The sequence below is a fragment of the Hemitrygon akajei genome, chromosome 2 (assembly GCF_048418815.1).
Source record: "Hemitrygon akajei chromosome 2, sHemAka1.3, whole genome shotgun sequence".
NCBI lineage: Eukaryota > Metazoa > Chordata > Chondrichthyes > Myliobatiformes > Dasyatidae > Hemitrygon > Hemitrygon akajei.
In genome coordinates this window covers 43242972-43258437 of record NC_133125.1, presented here as the reverse complement: position 1 = coordinate 43258437, position 15466 = coordinate 43242972, and the positions used below count along the sequence as shown (strand labels likewise).

At 41.3% G+C, this 15466-nt stretch overlaps 1 protein-coding gene across 3 annotated transcripts in view; it reads left to right on the top strand.

The window, feature by feature from the left end:
- The window catches only part of fancc (FA complementation group C), a 180359-nt gene that overhangs the window by 75205 nt on the left and 89688 nt on the right, over positions 1-15466 (top strand). For all 3 annotated transcript variants that reach the window (XM_073071347.1, XM_073071337.1, XM_073071329.1), the window contains exons 5-6: positions 4980-5081; positions 14952-15016. In XM_073071347.1, the coding sequence (XP_072927448.1) occupies positions 4980-5081; positions 14952-15016 (167 nt within the window). The remainder of the gene's footprint in view (positions 1-4979; positions 5082-14951; positions 15017-15466) is intronic.

Sequence of the window (15466 nt, the reverse complement as noted above, 5' to 3'; positions counted from 1 at the left end):
CATTGAGGAGTCTGGGGAAGGGCTAGGAAGATGGTAATACTTTTTTTATCTTTTGTGTTCACATTGAATACCTCTGCTCCTGTTTTCTCTGTTTCTGTGTGGTGGTAGAGAAAAATAGTCAAAGTTGAAAACTTTCAGGACTGGAAATGAATGGTAGGCAATGGTGTTGATGGGTCTCTAAGAATGTGATAATGGAAATTTCAATGAAGGACGAAATTGACAGCATACAGGAGAGTAATGATGTCAAAAGAAAAATGGTTTAGAAATGAAGTGGAAGAAGAAACCAGTAAGAGGAGAAGTAATTCAGTGTAGAGGATGGGGCAGGAAGAAAGGCTAAATGAACTCAGTACGATATTGTTCAGCAGTATAGGAAATGGAAGAATTATCACCAAAGACTTGAAATATTGTTGCAGGAGTTTTCATCAATTTGCTCAAGAATGGACTATTACTCTTAGTGGTCTATTGTGTGCTATTTGTGCTATGTGCAGTGTGTTGTGTGCTGTTAGTAATCTGTTTTGCACAGTGGCTCTGAAGGAATCCTGTTTCATTTAGCTGGATTCCTCTGTGGCTGAATGATAATTGAACTTTAAGCTTGAAGCTTAATTCAGGTGTTTACCTTCCTTAACAAGTCAGTTGTGTAATATGAAAGCCAAACTTGAGGTAATAAATAGCAGGTAATATCTGGCCAGACAATGGCTATCTGACAAAGTAAACTCAGCTTCATCAGATCTTCAGGGACACCACCATTGCCTAGCTTTGCATCAAGATCCCAAGGATTACCATTGATTCTTAAAAAGTAGTGTATGCAAAACATTTTAGGATCAGGCTTTCCACAGTTTGTTACCCTTTTATCTATTTCAGCTTACCTTATATGCAGTTAATATACAATTATACAATAACAAATAGGTGCAGCGTGTGCTGGAGCAGATACAGTAGGATAGAATGATACTAGTAAAAGAGTCATGAAGCCTAGGAACTATTTCTGCAGGAAAAGCTCAAAGTATGGTTTTAAAATGGCTTTTCTATTGCATTACTAATTAATTAAATTACATAACAGGCAACTGAGAACTAGAAAGCACAGGAAGCATGAATTATGAATCAAGCTTCAAGACCTAGCCCTCTGTACCTCCCTCTGCAACGGGATACTTCACTCACTGATTTCAACCTCTCACTGCTACGGGCGGAAGTTCCCACTTGCTTCAAAAAGACAACAATTATACCAGTGCCTAAGAAGAATAATGTGAGCTACCTTAATGACTATCGCCTAGCAGCGTTCACATCAACAGTGATGAAATGCTTTGAGAGGTTGGTCATGACTAGACTGAACTCCTGCCTCAGCAAGGACCTGGACCCATTGCAATTTGCCTATTGCCACAATCTCAATGGCTCTCCAGATGGCTTTAGACCACCTGGATAACACAAACACCTGAGTCAGGATGCTCTTCATCGACTATAGCTCAGCATTTAATACCATCATTCCCACTATCCTGATTGAGAAGTTGCAGGACCTGGGCCTCCATGTACCTCCCTCTGCAACTGGATCCTCGACTTCCTAACCGGAAGACCACCATCTGTGCGGATTGGTGATAACATCTCCACCTCACTGACAATCAACACTGGCGCACCTCAGGAGTGTGTGCTTAGCCCACTGCTCTACTCTCTATATACACATGACTGTACAGCTAGGCTTACCTCAAATACCAGCTATAAGTTTGCTGACGATACAACCATTATTGGTATAATCTCAGGTGGTGATGAGAGGGCGTACAGGAGTGAGATATGCCAACTAGTAGAATGGTGCCACAGCAACGACCTGACACTCAGCGTAAGAAACCTTCAAGGAATGGTGTCTCAGAAAGGCAGCGTCCATTATCAAGGACCTCCAGCACCCAGGGCATGCCCTTTTCTCACTGTTACCATCAGGTAGGAGATACAGAAGCCTGAAGGCACACGCTCAGCGATTCAGGAACAGCTTCTTCCCCTCTGCCATCGATTCCTAAATGGACATTGAACCCTTGGACACTACCTCTCCTTTTTAATATTTCTGTTTTTTGCACTTTTTAAAATCTATTCAATATACATATACTGTAATTGATTTACTTATTTATTTGTTCTTTTTCATTTATAATTTTTTTCTATATTATGTATTGCATTGAACTACTGCTGCTAAGTTAATAAATTTCACGTTACATGTCGGTGATAATAAACCTGAGTCTGATTCTGATTCTCATTGGCTGGCCTCAGCAGTGATGATTATTAACAACATCGCCTTATCACTGATCATCAACACTGGTACACCTCGAGACTGCGTGCTTAGTCTCATGCTCAACTCCATACATACACGACTGTATGGCTAAGCACAGCTCCAATGCCATCTGCAGATTCACTGATGATGCTGCTGTTGGACATATCACAGGTGGCAATGAGTCCACTTACTGGAGTGAGATAGGATTCCAGGCTGAGGGGTGCCACAGTAACAACCTCTCACTCAATGGCAGTAAAACTAAAGAGCTCATTGTTGACTTCAGGAAGTGGATGGAGGGCAAACACAGACCTTCAGGGATTGGCTGTGGAGATAGTCAGCAACTTGAATCCCTGGGCGTTAATATATTAGATGAACTATCCTGGGCCCAGCATTTCGATGCCATCAAAACTGCATGGTCCAGTACCTTTACTTCCTTAGGAAGTTAAAGAGGTTCAGCGCCACTTAACACCCCTCTACAGATGTGTTATAGAAAAGTGTTCAGTGAAAGTATCCTGACTGGTTGCATGATGTTTTGGCATGCCAGTGCAAATGCACAGGAACACAAGAATTTGCAGAATATTGGACTCTGCACAATGCATCACGGGCACATCCTTCCCCACTGCTGGTAGTGTCTACAGGAGGTACTGCCTCAAGGAGGTAACATCCAAAGATCCCCAGCACCCAGGCCATGCCATCTTTCTGCAGTTACCATGAGCTAGGAGCTACAGAGGCCTGAAGTCCTGTACTACCAGTTTTAAGAACAGCTGCTTCCCTTCAGCCATTTGGTTCTTCAACCAAATGTCTATCACAACTCTGATCATTTTGGAGTAGAAAGGACTGACTATTTTTTTTGTTCAAATTGTATTTTCTTCATTGTAAAGTTGTGTATAATTTATGATTTTCTTGGGAATGCTACTTCTCTGATGCTACGTGCCTGTGATGCAGCTGTACCTCTGCATACATATACGTGTGCATATGACAATAAACTCAACTTTGACCTTGATAATGATTAGGTGTCACATCAAGGGCAGTGATTTTTCTTCCCTCTTGGGAATAACCTTTAAAAAATCTTGGGACTGAAGTGGTTCTTACTGTGCTTTGACTTTCTCTTCCAAGTTTAAGATTTGCTGGGTCTAATCTACATTTTATCCTAAATGGCAGCTTCAGCCTGCATGCTAAAGGCCATGTGTGGGGAGTTCACTATCTGTCCCAGCTTTTTTACCATGGTAATTCCAACCTTGGTAAATTTGTTCTCCCTGCTGTTCCAAATGATATCAGAACTACATTCCCTAGTTTTACCCCACAGGGCATATCTGCTCTGATCCTGCTTCACTGCTAGTTTAAATAAAGTCTGCATCTATCCAGAACTATGTATTTGTATTTTCTGGACGTTGTTGAACACAAGGGCCAAAGTGCTGCAGTGGATCTTACTGTAAGACTCACCTGCCTGAGTTTCAACTGCTCATGCTATAACATTTTGTTTGAATTGCTAACGGTCACAGCTGCTGCACCTCCTGCCCTAAAGTCCTTTCACATGCCAGAAAGGCTAGGCAGGTGCCAGCTGTACAAATTTGTTCAGGAATGCCTCGAATAGACTTACCTTCTCATGTTCTCAGTATGATTTATTTGTATTTTTTATTTGCACTGTTTGTCTTTTTTTTGCACGTTGGTTGTTTGTCAGACTTTGTGTGTAGTTTTCCATTGATTCTATTGTATATCTCTGTTCTACAGTGAATGCCTGTAAGAAAATAAATCTCAATGGTGATGTACTTTGTACATACTTTGATAATAAATGTACCTTGAACTTTGAAACTTGAATGGATAGTTCAGTGAGCACTATAGAAATGTGACCTTATTTTTATTGAATGGGGAAATCACTAAATGATGTGTGGTAAAACCTTCCAATGTAAGAACTGCAAGAATAATGTATTTTTCTTGCAAGAAAATGGTTTAGTATATTGCCTAGGCTGTGTCACATCTTAGATTTTAAAATTAGGTTTGCATCTTTTGTTACGTTATTTAACTGCCATGTTGTGTGTCATAAAACATATTTGAAGATATGTTCTGAATTTATCAGTAAAATCCCAACTGCCTGATTTTTCAGAAAAATAATGACTTACATTTTGGGAGGCCTCAATGTAAAACATTCTTAGCACTAGGTGCCTCATTTCTCACTTCAGTATCTTGTGATGTCCACAGTCGATATCAGGATGCCATTTATCACAAAAATATCAATCATTAATCCACAAAATTTCATAATATTTTGAATGATCGGCTTGTGATTTTCCCCAGTTAATTTGATGTTATTTTCTGCACAGCACATTTGAGAAATCTATCCTTTCTTAGCTGTGATCTCTACAGAATTATGCCTGGAATCTGAAGTCTAAACAATTTATCTAGAAATCCCCTACAGACCACTGAAAACGACATGACAGACAATACTAGCCCAGATTTTTCATTTTGGCCTTTAGATCTAGAAACTTCATATATTTATATTTACGTGTAACAGTTATTTTTGTAATTTTCTAGTTCTTTAAAGTTATGTTCACAGCTCTATTAATCAGTGATTGATACCCAGTTTGCTTTTGAGTGTCAGTAAATGAAGATAGTTAAAAAATTTTGATTTCATACTGTGGGGGTACTGAGCCACTATTCATTATCTATTACCCAAATTATTTGATTAGTAACATTCTAAAAAATATTAATATTGCATGTTTACTGTTTTTTTCAATAGAGCTTGCTGCAGAGTTTGACTAGTGTGGATCAAGAAGTCAGAAGCTTCATTCAGAGCTTACATTTCCCAGAGGAGGACTACCATCTTAAATTATTGAAAAATGTATGTATATTCTTGGAAGAGACCTTTTAAGAGTTAAATCAAATGCTCTCATTGCATGCATGTTCTTTTTTTTAATTTGCAAAGATGGAAATACTTTTCTTATCTATATTTGTAGTGAATGTGGTAGTAGATACAAAATGGATTGTATACTTTTGTACTGGGTCCTTATATATATTTTTCACTATTCTGGAATTCTGGCAAAAGGCGTGAGGAGGGTGGTTACACAACCACTAGTTTGTCAACTATACTCAACTATACAGCCTCCACAGCTATCAGGTGCAAAAAATTCCTCATATCTAACCCCTTCTGGCTAAAGAAATTCCTCCTCATCTCTGTTCAAAATGGGCATCCTTTTATTCTGAGGCAGGGCCCTTTGGCCCTAGACTGTCCCACTACTGGAAACATCCACTCTATCCAGGTCTTTAAATACTTGGTGGATTTCAGTGAGATTCCCCCTTATCCGGTGATTACAGTCTCAGAGCCATCAACTACTTCTCATAGGTTAACCTCTTCATTCCTGGCATCATTCTCAAAAACCTCCTCTGGATCGTCTCCAACATCAGCACATCCTTCCTTAGATATGGCACCCAAATTTACTCATAGTATTCCAAATGTAGTCTGATAAAGCCTCAGCATTACATCCTCGTATGTCTATCCAAGTACTCTTGAGATTATTGGTAATGCTGCATATGAAGTCCTTACTACTGACTTAGCCTGCAAGTTAACCTTTAGGGAACCCTGAACTAGGACTTCCAAGTCCTTTTGCACTTCTGATTTCTGAATTCCATTTAGAAAATAGTCTATGCCTTTATTCCTTCTATCAAAGTACGTGAACATATTCTTCCCTTCCTTCTGCCACTTCTTTTTCCATTCCCCCACCTATTGAAGTGCTTTTGCAGACCATGTGCCCCGCCACCTATCTTTGTATCATCCGCAAACCTGGCTACAAAGCCGTCAAGTACATTATCCAGATTATTAACATATAACTTAAAAAGTAATTGACCCAACACTGACACCTGCAAAACACTACTAATCCCTGGCAGCCAAGTAGAACCGCACCCCCCCCCTTTATTCCCACTCCTTGTGTTCTGCCAGTCAGCCAATGTTCTATCCAGACTAGTATCTTTCCAGTATTACCATGGGCTCCTATTTTGTTTAGCAGCCTCATGTGTGGCACCTTGTAATTCAAATAAACTAAAAACAGATCCCAAATAAACAACAGCCACTGACTTTCCTTTGTCTATCCTGTTTGTTACTTTCTCAAAGAATTAAAATAGATCTGTCAGGCCAGTTCTCCCCTTAGGGAAACATACCGAGTTCAGCCTATTTTGTCATGTGCTTAATATGGTCCAGAAAACAGACTACAGGGAGTTAGGAAAGAAGCTGAGAAGCAGGACCACAAGGATAATAGTCTCAGGATTATTGCCTGAGCCACACGACAGTGAGTATAGGAATAGAATGAGGTGGAGGATAACTAAGTGGCTGTGGAATTGGAGCAGGGGGCAGGGATTCAAATTTATGGAACTTTGGGACCTCTTTTGGGGCGGACGTGACCTGTACAATAAGGATGGGTTGCACTAGAATCCGAGAGGGACCAATGTCCTGGCAGGGAGGTTTGGTGAGGCTATTGGGGAGAGTTTAAAACTAGAATTGCTGGGGGTGGGAACCAAACTGAAGAGACGGAGGAAGGGGCGGTTGGCTCACAAATAGAGAAAGCTTGTAAGCATGTGTGAGAGGGAGGATAGGCAGGTGATAGAGGAGGGATGTGATCAGACTGATGGTTTGAGATGTGTCTACTTTAATGCAAGAAGTATCGTGAACAAAGCAGATGAGCTTAGAGCGTGGATCAGTACTTGGAGATATGATGTTGTGGCCATTACAGAGACTTGGATGGCTCAGGGGCAGGAATGGCTACTTAGAGTGCTGGGCTTTAGATGTTTCAGAAAGGACAGGGAGGGAGGCAAAGGAGGTGGGGGTCTAGCACTGCTGATCAGAGATAGTGTTGTGGCTGCAGAAAAGGAGGAGATCATGTTGGGATTGTCTACTGAGTCTCTGTGGGTGGAAGTTAGAAACAGGAAGGGGTCAATAACTCTACTTTTAGACCACCCAATAGTAACACAGACATCGAGGAGCAGATAGGGAGATAATAACAGGGTTGTCGTGATGGGAGATTTTAATTTCCCCAATATTGATTGGCATCTCCCTAAAGCAAGGGGTTTAGATGGGGTGGAGTTTGTTAGGTATATTCAGGAAGGTTTCCTGACACAATATGTACATAAGCCTACAAGAGGAGAGGCTTTACTTGATCTGGTATTGGGAAATGAACCTGGTCAGGTGTCAGGTCTCAGTGGGAGAGCATTTTGGAGATAGTGATCACAATTCTATCTCCTATACCATAGTATTGTAGAGGGATTGGGTAGACAAGTTAGAGAAACATTTTTTTGGAGTAAGGGGAAATATGAAACTATCAGACAGGAACTTGGAAGTATAAATTGGGAGTAGATGTTCTCAGGAAAATGTATGGCAGAAATGTGACAAATGTTCAGGGGATATTTGTATGGCGTCCTGCATAGATACATTCCAGTAAGACAGGGAAAGGATGATAGGGTACAGGAACCATGGTGTACAAAGGCTGTTGACAATATAGTCAAGAAGAAAAGAAAAGGTTCAAAAAATTAGGTAATGATAGAGATCTAGAAAATTATAAGGCTAGCAGGAAGGAGCTTAAGAATGAAATTAGGAGAGCCAGAAGGGGCCATGAGAAGGCCTTGGTGAGCAGGATTAAGGAAAACCCCAAGGCATTCTACAAGTATGTGAAGAGCAAGAGGATAGGACGTGAGAGGATAGGACCAATCAAGTATGACAGTGGAAAAGTGTATATGGAACCGGAGGAGATAGCAGGGGTACTTGATGAATTGTTTGCTTCAGTATTCACTACGGAAGAGGACCTTGGCGATTGTAGTGATTACTTACAGCGGACTGAAAAGTTTCAGTATATAGACATTAAGAAAGAGGATGTGCTGGAGATTTTGGAAATCATCAAGTTGGATAAGTCACCGAGACTGGACGAGATATACCCCAGGCTACTGTGGGAGGTGAGGGAGGAGATTGCTGAGCCTCTGGCAATGATCTTTGCATCATCAAAGGGGGCTGGAGAGGTTCTGGAGGATTGGAGAGTTGCAGGTGTTGTTTCCTTATTCAAGAGAGGGAGTAGAGATAGCCCAGGAAACTATTGACCAGTGAGTCTTACTTCAGTGGTTGGTAAGTTGCTGGAGAAGATCCTGAGAGGCAGGGTTTATGAACATTTGGAGAGGCATAATATGATTAGGAATAGTCTATGTCCCATGTTTTTCTATGTTTCTATGCTTCCAAGTATGCTTGAAATCTCATCCTTAATCATGGATTCTAAAATCTTACCAACCACTGAAGTCGGGTTAACTGGCCTATAATTTCCTGTCTTTTGCCTCCCTCTCTTTCAAAAAGTGGAGTGATTTTCCAGTCCTTTGGAACCATTCCAGACTCCGGTGATTTTTGAATGATCCTTCAGACTTTTCAGCTTCCCAAGCAACCTCTCCTTAATACATTGGTATGCAAAAGTTTGGGCGCCCCTGGTCAAAATCTCTGTTACTGTGAATAGTTAAGTGAGTAGAGGATGAACTGATCTCCAAAAGTCATAAAGTTAAAGATGAAACATTCTTTTCAACATCTTAAGCAAGGTTAGTGTATTATTTTTGTTTTGTACAATTTTAGAATGACAAAAAGGAAAGGAGTACCATGCAAAAGTTTGGGCACCCCAAGGGATTTGAGCTGTCAGATAACTTTTACCAAGGTGTCAGACCCTAATTAGCTTGTTAGGGCTATGGCTTGTTCACAGTCATCATTAGGAAAGGCCAGGTGATGCAAATTTCAAATCTTTATAAATACCCTGACTCCTCAAACAACAATCAGCAGCCATGGGCTCCTCTAAGCGCTGCCTAGCTCTCTGAAAATTAAAATAAATGATGCCCATAAAGCAGGAGAAGTCTATAAGAAGATAACAAAGTGTTTTCAGGTAGCCGTTTCCTCAGTTCGTAATGTAATTAAGAAACGGCAGTTAACAGGAACGATGGAGGTCAAGTTGAGGTCTGGAAGACCAAGAAAACTTTCTGAGAGAACTGCTCGTAGGATTGCTAGAAAGGCAAATCAAAACCCCTGTTTGACTACGAAAGACCTTCAGGAAGATTTAGCAGACTCTGGAGTGTTGGTGCACTGTTCTACTGTGCAGCGACATCTGCAGAAATATGACCTTCATGGAAGAGTCATCAGAAGAAAACCTTTCCTGCATCCTCACCACAATATTCAGCATCAGAAGTTTGCAAAGGGACATCTAAACAAACTTGATGCATTTTGGAAACAAGTCCTGTGGACTGATGAAGTTAAAATAGAGCTTCTTGGCCACAATGAGCAAAGGTATGTTTGGAGAAAAAAGGGTGCAGAATTTCATGAAAAGAATACCTCTCCAACTGTTAAGCACAGGGGTGGATCGATCATGCTTTTGGCTTGTGTTGCAGCCAGTGGCACGGGGAACATTTCACTGGTAGAGGGAAGAATGAATTCAATTAAATACCAGCAAATTTTGAAAGCAAACATCACAGCATTTGTAAAAAAGCTGAAGATGAAAAGAGGATGGCTTCTACAACAGGATAATGATCCTAAACACACCTCAAAATCCATAATGCACTACCTCAAGATGCGCAAGTTGAAGATTTTGCCATGGCCCTCACAGTCCCCTGACCTAAACATCATCGAAAGAGCAGTACATGCAAGACGGCCCAAGAATCTCACAGAACTAGAAGCCTCTTGCAAAGAAGAATGGGCGAAAATCCCCCAAACAAGAATTGAAAGACTCTTAGCTGGCTACAGAAAGCATTTACAAGCTGTGATATTTGCCAAAAGGGTTGTACTAAGTACTGACCACACAGGGTGCCCAAACTTTTGCTTCAGACCCTTTTCCTTTTTTGTTATTTTGGAACTGTAAAAGATGGAAATAAAAAAGTAATCTTGCTTAAAATATTAAAGTAATGTGTCATCTTTAACTTTATGCCTTTTGGACATCAGGTCATCTTTTGCTCACTTAGCTATTCACTGTAACAGAAATTTTGATCAGGGGGCCCAAACTTTTGCATGCCACTGTAATAGTGACTACACTCACTCTTGCCCTCTGACTCTCAAATTTCAGAATGAAGACTGATGCAAAGTACTTTTTCAATTTGCTGCCATTTCTCTGTTCCTATTTTCTCCTGTGTTAATTTTCAGTGGTCCAATGCCTTCTGTTCACACCTTATATATTTGGAAAAATTTTTGGTATCCTCTATTTTTATATCATTGGCTACCCTACTTTCATATTCCATCTTTTCTCCCCTTATTGGCTTTTAGTTGCCCTCTGTTGGTTTTTGAAAGCTTTGTAATTCCCTAGCTTCCCACTCAATTTGGCAATATTACATTCCCTCTCTTTTGCTTTCATGCTGACTTTAACTTCATTTTCAGCCACTGTTGCCTCATTCTCCCTTTAGAATGCTGCTTCTTCTTTGAGATGAAGTGTCTTTCTTTGTTCAACTCTAACACTGATACACTGATTTCAGCTTTTAAAATTGAAGGGTGAATTCTATTATAGATGAACATGGCTAGTGGATGTCGATAAATAACTCGCCTTTCCTCCGGAAGTTGCTACCACAACCTTAGGGCAGACTTGGTTCTCCGGTCCAATTCATTACAGATTGTCTACATTGTGGAACTCACAGTCCCATGTGAGGATTCAGTGGCTGAAGCATATGAGCACAAGAGGCTACGCTATGCAGATCTAGCAGCTGAAGCTCAGCGATGGGGCTGGAAAACCAGTGTTTGTCCTGTGGAAGTGGGTTGTAGGGGAACTATAGCCGCATCCACCATCAAATTTCTGAAGAGCTAGGGATCCATGATCAGACTCTACAGCAAACTATCAGAGCCACATCAGAGGCAGCAGAAAGAAGCAGTCACTGGCTTTGCATCAAGCGAAAAGAACTCTCCTGGGCTCCAAGATAGCATCAAGAGTGTGGAAAGCCATGACGGGGGTGACTCTGGGATGCCAGAAGTTATTGTCGAGCCCTCCAGAGATATAGTGGGCTAATCGACCAAACATCGAGGAAGGAGGGTGCCCACTTGAAAACCCCTGCATGCCAACCCTGTGCATCTCCCAACCTCAAGGCAGTCTTGAGCAAGTGCCTATGACCCATTGGCACAAGGTATCTTATCCCGTGTTTTTTGATTTTGATTAACTGGACCTTCCCAATGACTACTGTGAAAGGGTAACTGACGACAAGGGAAAGACCTTGTGACAGCATGGAAAGACAGCTAACAGGAGGGAATAGACCCCAATGTGGCTGTCATGGGCTAGATACCCATGTCGGCAGTCCTCAACGCTGTTTTAGAATGTTGGAGACACCCACCAATGGCTATGAGAAGGCAACAAAGGAAGATACCCTAGAGCCTGCGAGAGCAGGGGCGCAATATGGCTCAATGACTGGTAACATGGCTACAGACCTGGGAACGGAATCTGCCATGAATAAAGAGAGCACTGTACAAGAGACACCAAATCAGCAGCGGCAGTAGTGGGTCACAGGTGTTGGGTGTGTATCTGCAGGTGGGAGAAAGTAACTTCAGAAAATGGGTTGAAGATCCATCAAGGGAGGAAAAGGTGCTTCAGGGAGCAGGGACAGGGGCCTCTCATTGACCACACCTTCTTGCGAAGTCAATCAACTGAGTCGAGTGAAGCACAAACCAAAGTTCGCAGAGCATCAGCACCCCTGTCACTGAGGAGGTTAGCACAGAAACCCCAGCTGAGGTTTCTGCCCCACCACCAACACCTCCCAAGGGGAAAAAGATCAAAGGGTACAGATCACTTGTGAAGTGGCCTAAAACTGCTGATATGAAAGAGTTGGAACCAACAACAACTTGATGAAAATTTTGGAGCATTTAAAAGGAACAGCAGAAAAGAACTGAAAGAACAAGTGCTGGACTTCGTCTTCCCCCATTAAGCCATACATGGACGATATAACAACACTGACCACTACTGCAGCATATCAAGCAACTACAGGTACTTGGAAAGCTGCGGGAACACATTAAGTGAGCCAGAATGAAAATCAAACCCAGCAAGTCACGAAGCATCTTCATTGGTGCTGACCCTGTTGCAACAGTGTTTGAACAGCCTGTCAAAAGCCTGGGTAGATGGTACAACACCATCCTCATGGACAAAGACTAGGTGCAGCAACGAAAGCAACACATTGCCAACAGCGTGGATAATATTGACAAGACCATGCTGCCTGGAAAACTGAAGCTCTGGTGCTTACAGTTTGGACTCCTACCCCAGTGATGTGGCCACTCACTGTCTATGAGGTCCCACTAACAACCATGAAGAAGCTCGTGTGAACCATCACTTTGTTCATAAAGAAGTGGCTCCACGTCCCAAGGTGTATCAGTAACATCAGTCTCTATGGTAAAGGAGTCCTTGAACTACCTTTCTCTGGCCTTTCAGAGGAATTCTAGTGTTCTAAGATGTGTCTACAGATAACATTTTAAGAATATCGTGACAAGACCATCAGTAACACTGCATGGATCTTATCAACTGGGTGGAAATGGACCCAGCAGCCCTTAAGTGTAGAGACATTGTGGGTCAAGTCCAGTAGAGCAAGGGCATCTTTGGTCTGGCAGGAAATGGACCCACCTAGCACAAGGCCACAATTCCAGACCGAAGGAAGATGGTTGTTGAGGAAGTATGGTGACAAGAAGAGTTGGACAGAAATGCAAAGGCTGTCTCCCTGACTAAGCAGGGGCAATGGATGTGGTGAGAAAACACTGAGAGGAAGAAATCAGCTGGAAGGACAGATGAGAGATGGAAGCAAATTTCTCATTAGTGCTACCCTCACAAAAAAACCCCTCCACGAATGGTTTAGTACCCTGTGCCTGATTCCGGCAACCCTCAAACATATCCCGGTAAGCTGCAAAATGAACCTCACACAAGGCAGATACAGGCAGGTCTTGAAGAGTCTGGCAGCAGCAATCTGACCAAGAGGATAGCAACCAACTCCTTGCTCCCTAGAACAACTAACATTCTGACTCCAGCAGCATTTGTCCGGGAGGGAGGGTAAAGGCCAACTAATCTCCCTCCTAAGCCAGAAATAGGACAGATGAACATGGCCCATGACTGGAAAATGCAACATTATATCTGCCATTTTCTAACTGCGCTAAAGGCTTACCTACCTTGTTTCAAATACTCTGTGCATTCAGATATAACATCTTCAGTCATGTATTCACCACCCATCTTCTCAAATTTGTTTTCATGTTACTTGCAGTAAAATTCTTAGCCCTTTCTAAATTTTCTTTCTTTTTATTCTGGAGACTTCTGTAACCTTGCCTGTATTTATCCTTCCCTTTTACTTTATCCATACTTTTTCAATGTGTTGAACCATCTGTCCCCGCCACTGCCCCGCTCTATTATTTAGTTTAAAGCCTATCCACAGCACTGGTTGTGCAGTTCAGCACAGGAACCTGGTCCCAACATAGTTCAGATGGAGCCAGTCCCATTGGAACATCTCTCTGCTTCTCCAGTACTGGTGCCAATGTCCCACTTCTCCCACACTAATCTGAGCCATGCACATAACTCTTTGATCTTATTAACCCTGTGCTAATTTTCATGTGTCCCAATTAACAATGCCAAGATTATTACCTTTTTTGTTCTGCATTTTAATTTAGTCCCTAGCTGCTCAAACTCCCTCAGCAGAACCTCCTTCCTCATTTTTCCTACATTATTGGTCCCCACATGGACCACAACAACTAGACCTTTCCCCTTCCAAATTCATCTGTAGGTCAGGTCAGATGAGGCATGCAACACAGCCTTTGGGACTCTTGATCCTTACTACAGGGAATTGTGTATGTTTCCTTGACCATCCTATGCCCAATTACAATTACATTTCTCTTCTCTTCCCTCTCTTGAATGGCTTTCTGAACCATGGTGCCACAGTTAGATTGTTTATACTTCCTACAGCCCCTACTTGCCCACACAAGGAGCAAGAATCTCAAGGGCTAAGCATCCTCTCCAACACTACATCTTGGATACCTTTACCTGTCTCACTTGCATTCAAACCCCCTTGTCCTTGATCACAGACCAAATTTAAAGCAGTTAATATAATGGGTGTGACTATCTCCTAAAATACAGCATCCAGATAACTCTCCCCCTTCCTGATGAGTCGCTGTGTTTGAAGCTCTGCCTTTCCAGATTAACAAGTTTGAGCCTAAATCCCTCGATCAACCAACACTTGCAGTAGATGTGGTCACCAAAAACCACAATAAGGTCCATCATGCAGCTACAACAGATCATCTGATCCTGCATCCCTACTTTATTTAGTTAATTGTAATTTGGTGTCTTGTTATTCAATTACTATGTTGTCAGTAACGTCATTTTTACAAGCTACTAAGCAGTTGGTCTGTCTGAATAGCCTCAAAGTCTCACTCTTGTGTTTTAGTTCTGTAGCGATGCACTGCCAATATACCAGAACAATACCAAGGCAAAGAAGGTTAAATACAGGTTGTAGAGAGTAATATTGTACTCCCTTTATCTTAGTAGGTTATGGGATGATATAATTGAGTCATCAAAATAATTAAAGAATTGAAACATTTAATAAAGAGGGAATTCAAAATTTGAGGACAGGACCTTCTCGTTGAGAGCTTGGGCTGATCTCAGAGTTACTCCTTCTTCTTCATATAAAGTAATAGAAATTAGTAAACCATTTTAAATTTTCATTAATGGACTAACGTTTTTATTTTTGTAGTGTATGATTTTCTATTTCATTTTTCCAGGTGGTCACTTCTCTAGTGAAGCAGCTTCAAGACTATCACTGTGACAGAAGTTCCATATCATTAAGGTAAATGTCATCTTTGAAGTAAGGTGTGAAATCATTCAAACCTTTACAGTATAATTGGTGATTGTAAACATTTACAAAATCGGGCTATATTTCATTTGTTAATTTTTTCTGCCCTCTTAGCAAAGGGAGAAATTCATGTAATGAAATACTGTGTTTTGTGTTCTTGCTGCAGGTTTAGGTTCATTGTATATATGGTTATGATTATGTTTAAATTGAAGTACCTTTACTTCACTTTAAAGTGAGTAAAAGTACACGGAAAATACTGTAACTCCAGTGCCCTGTGGAATATTGCTCAAATAGGCGTCGTTTAAATATAACTGCTATTGATTAAAATTTCTTCAGAGAGCAAGGAGTATTTTCCTTTATCTTTCTAAGGATTTCAAATGTGGCAGTTGAATTACTTTTTTTGCCAAAAGAACCATGAAGTTTATTTTAATTTAATCTTGTATT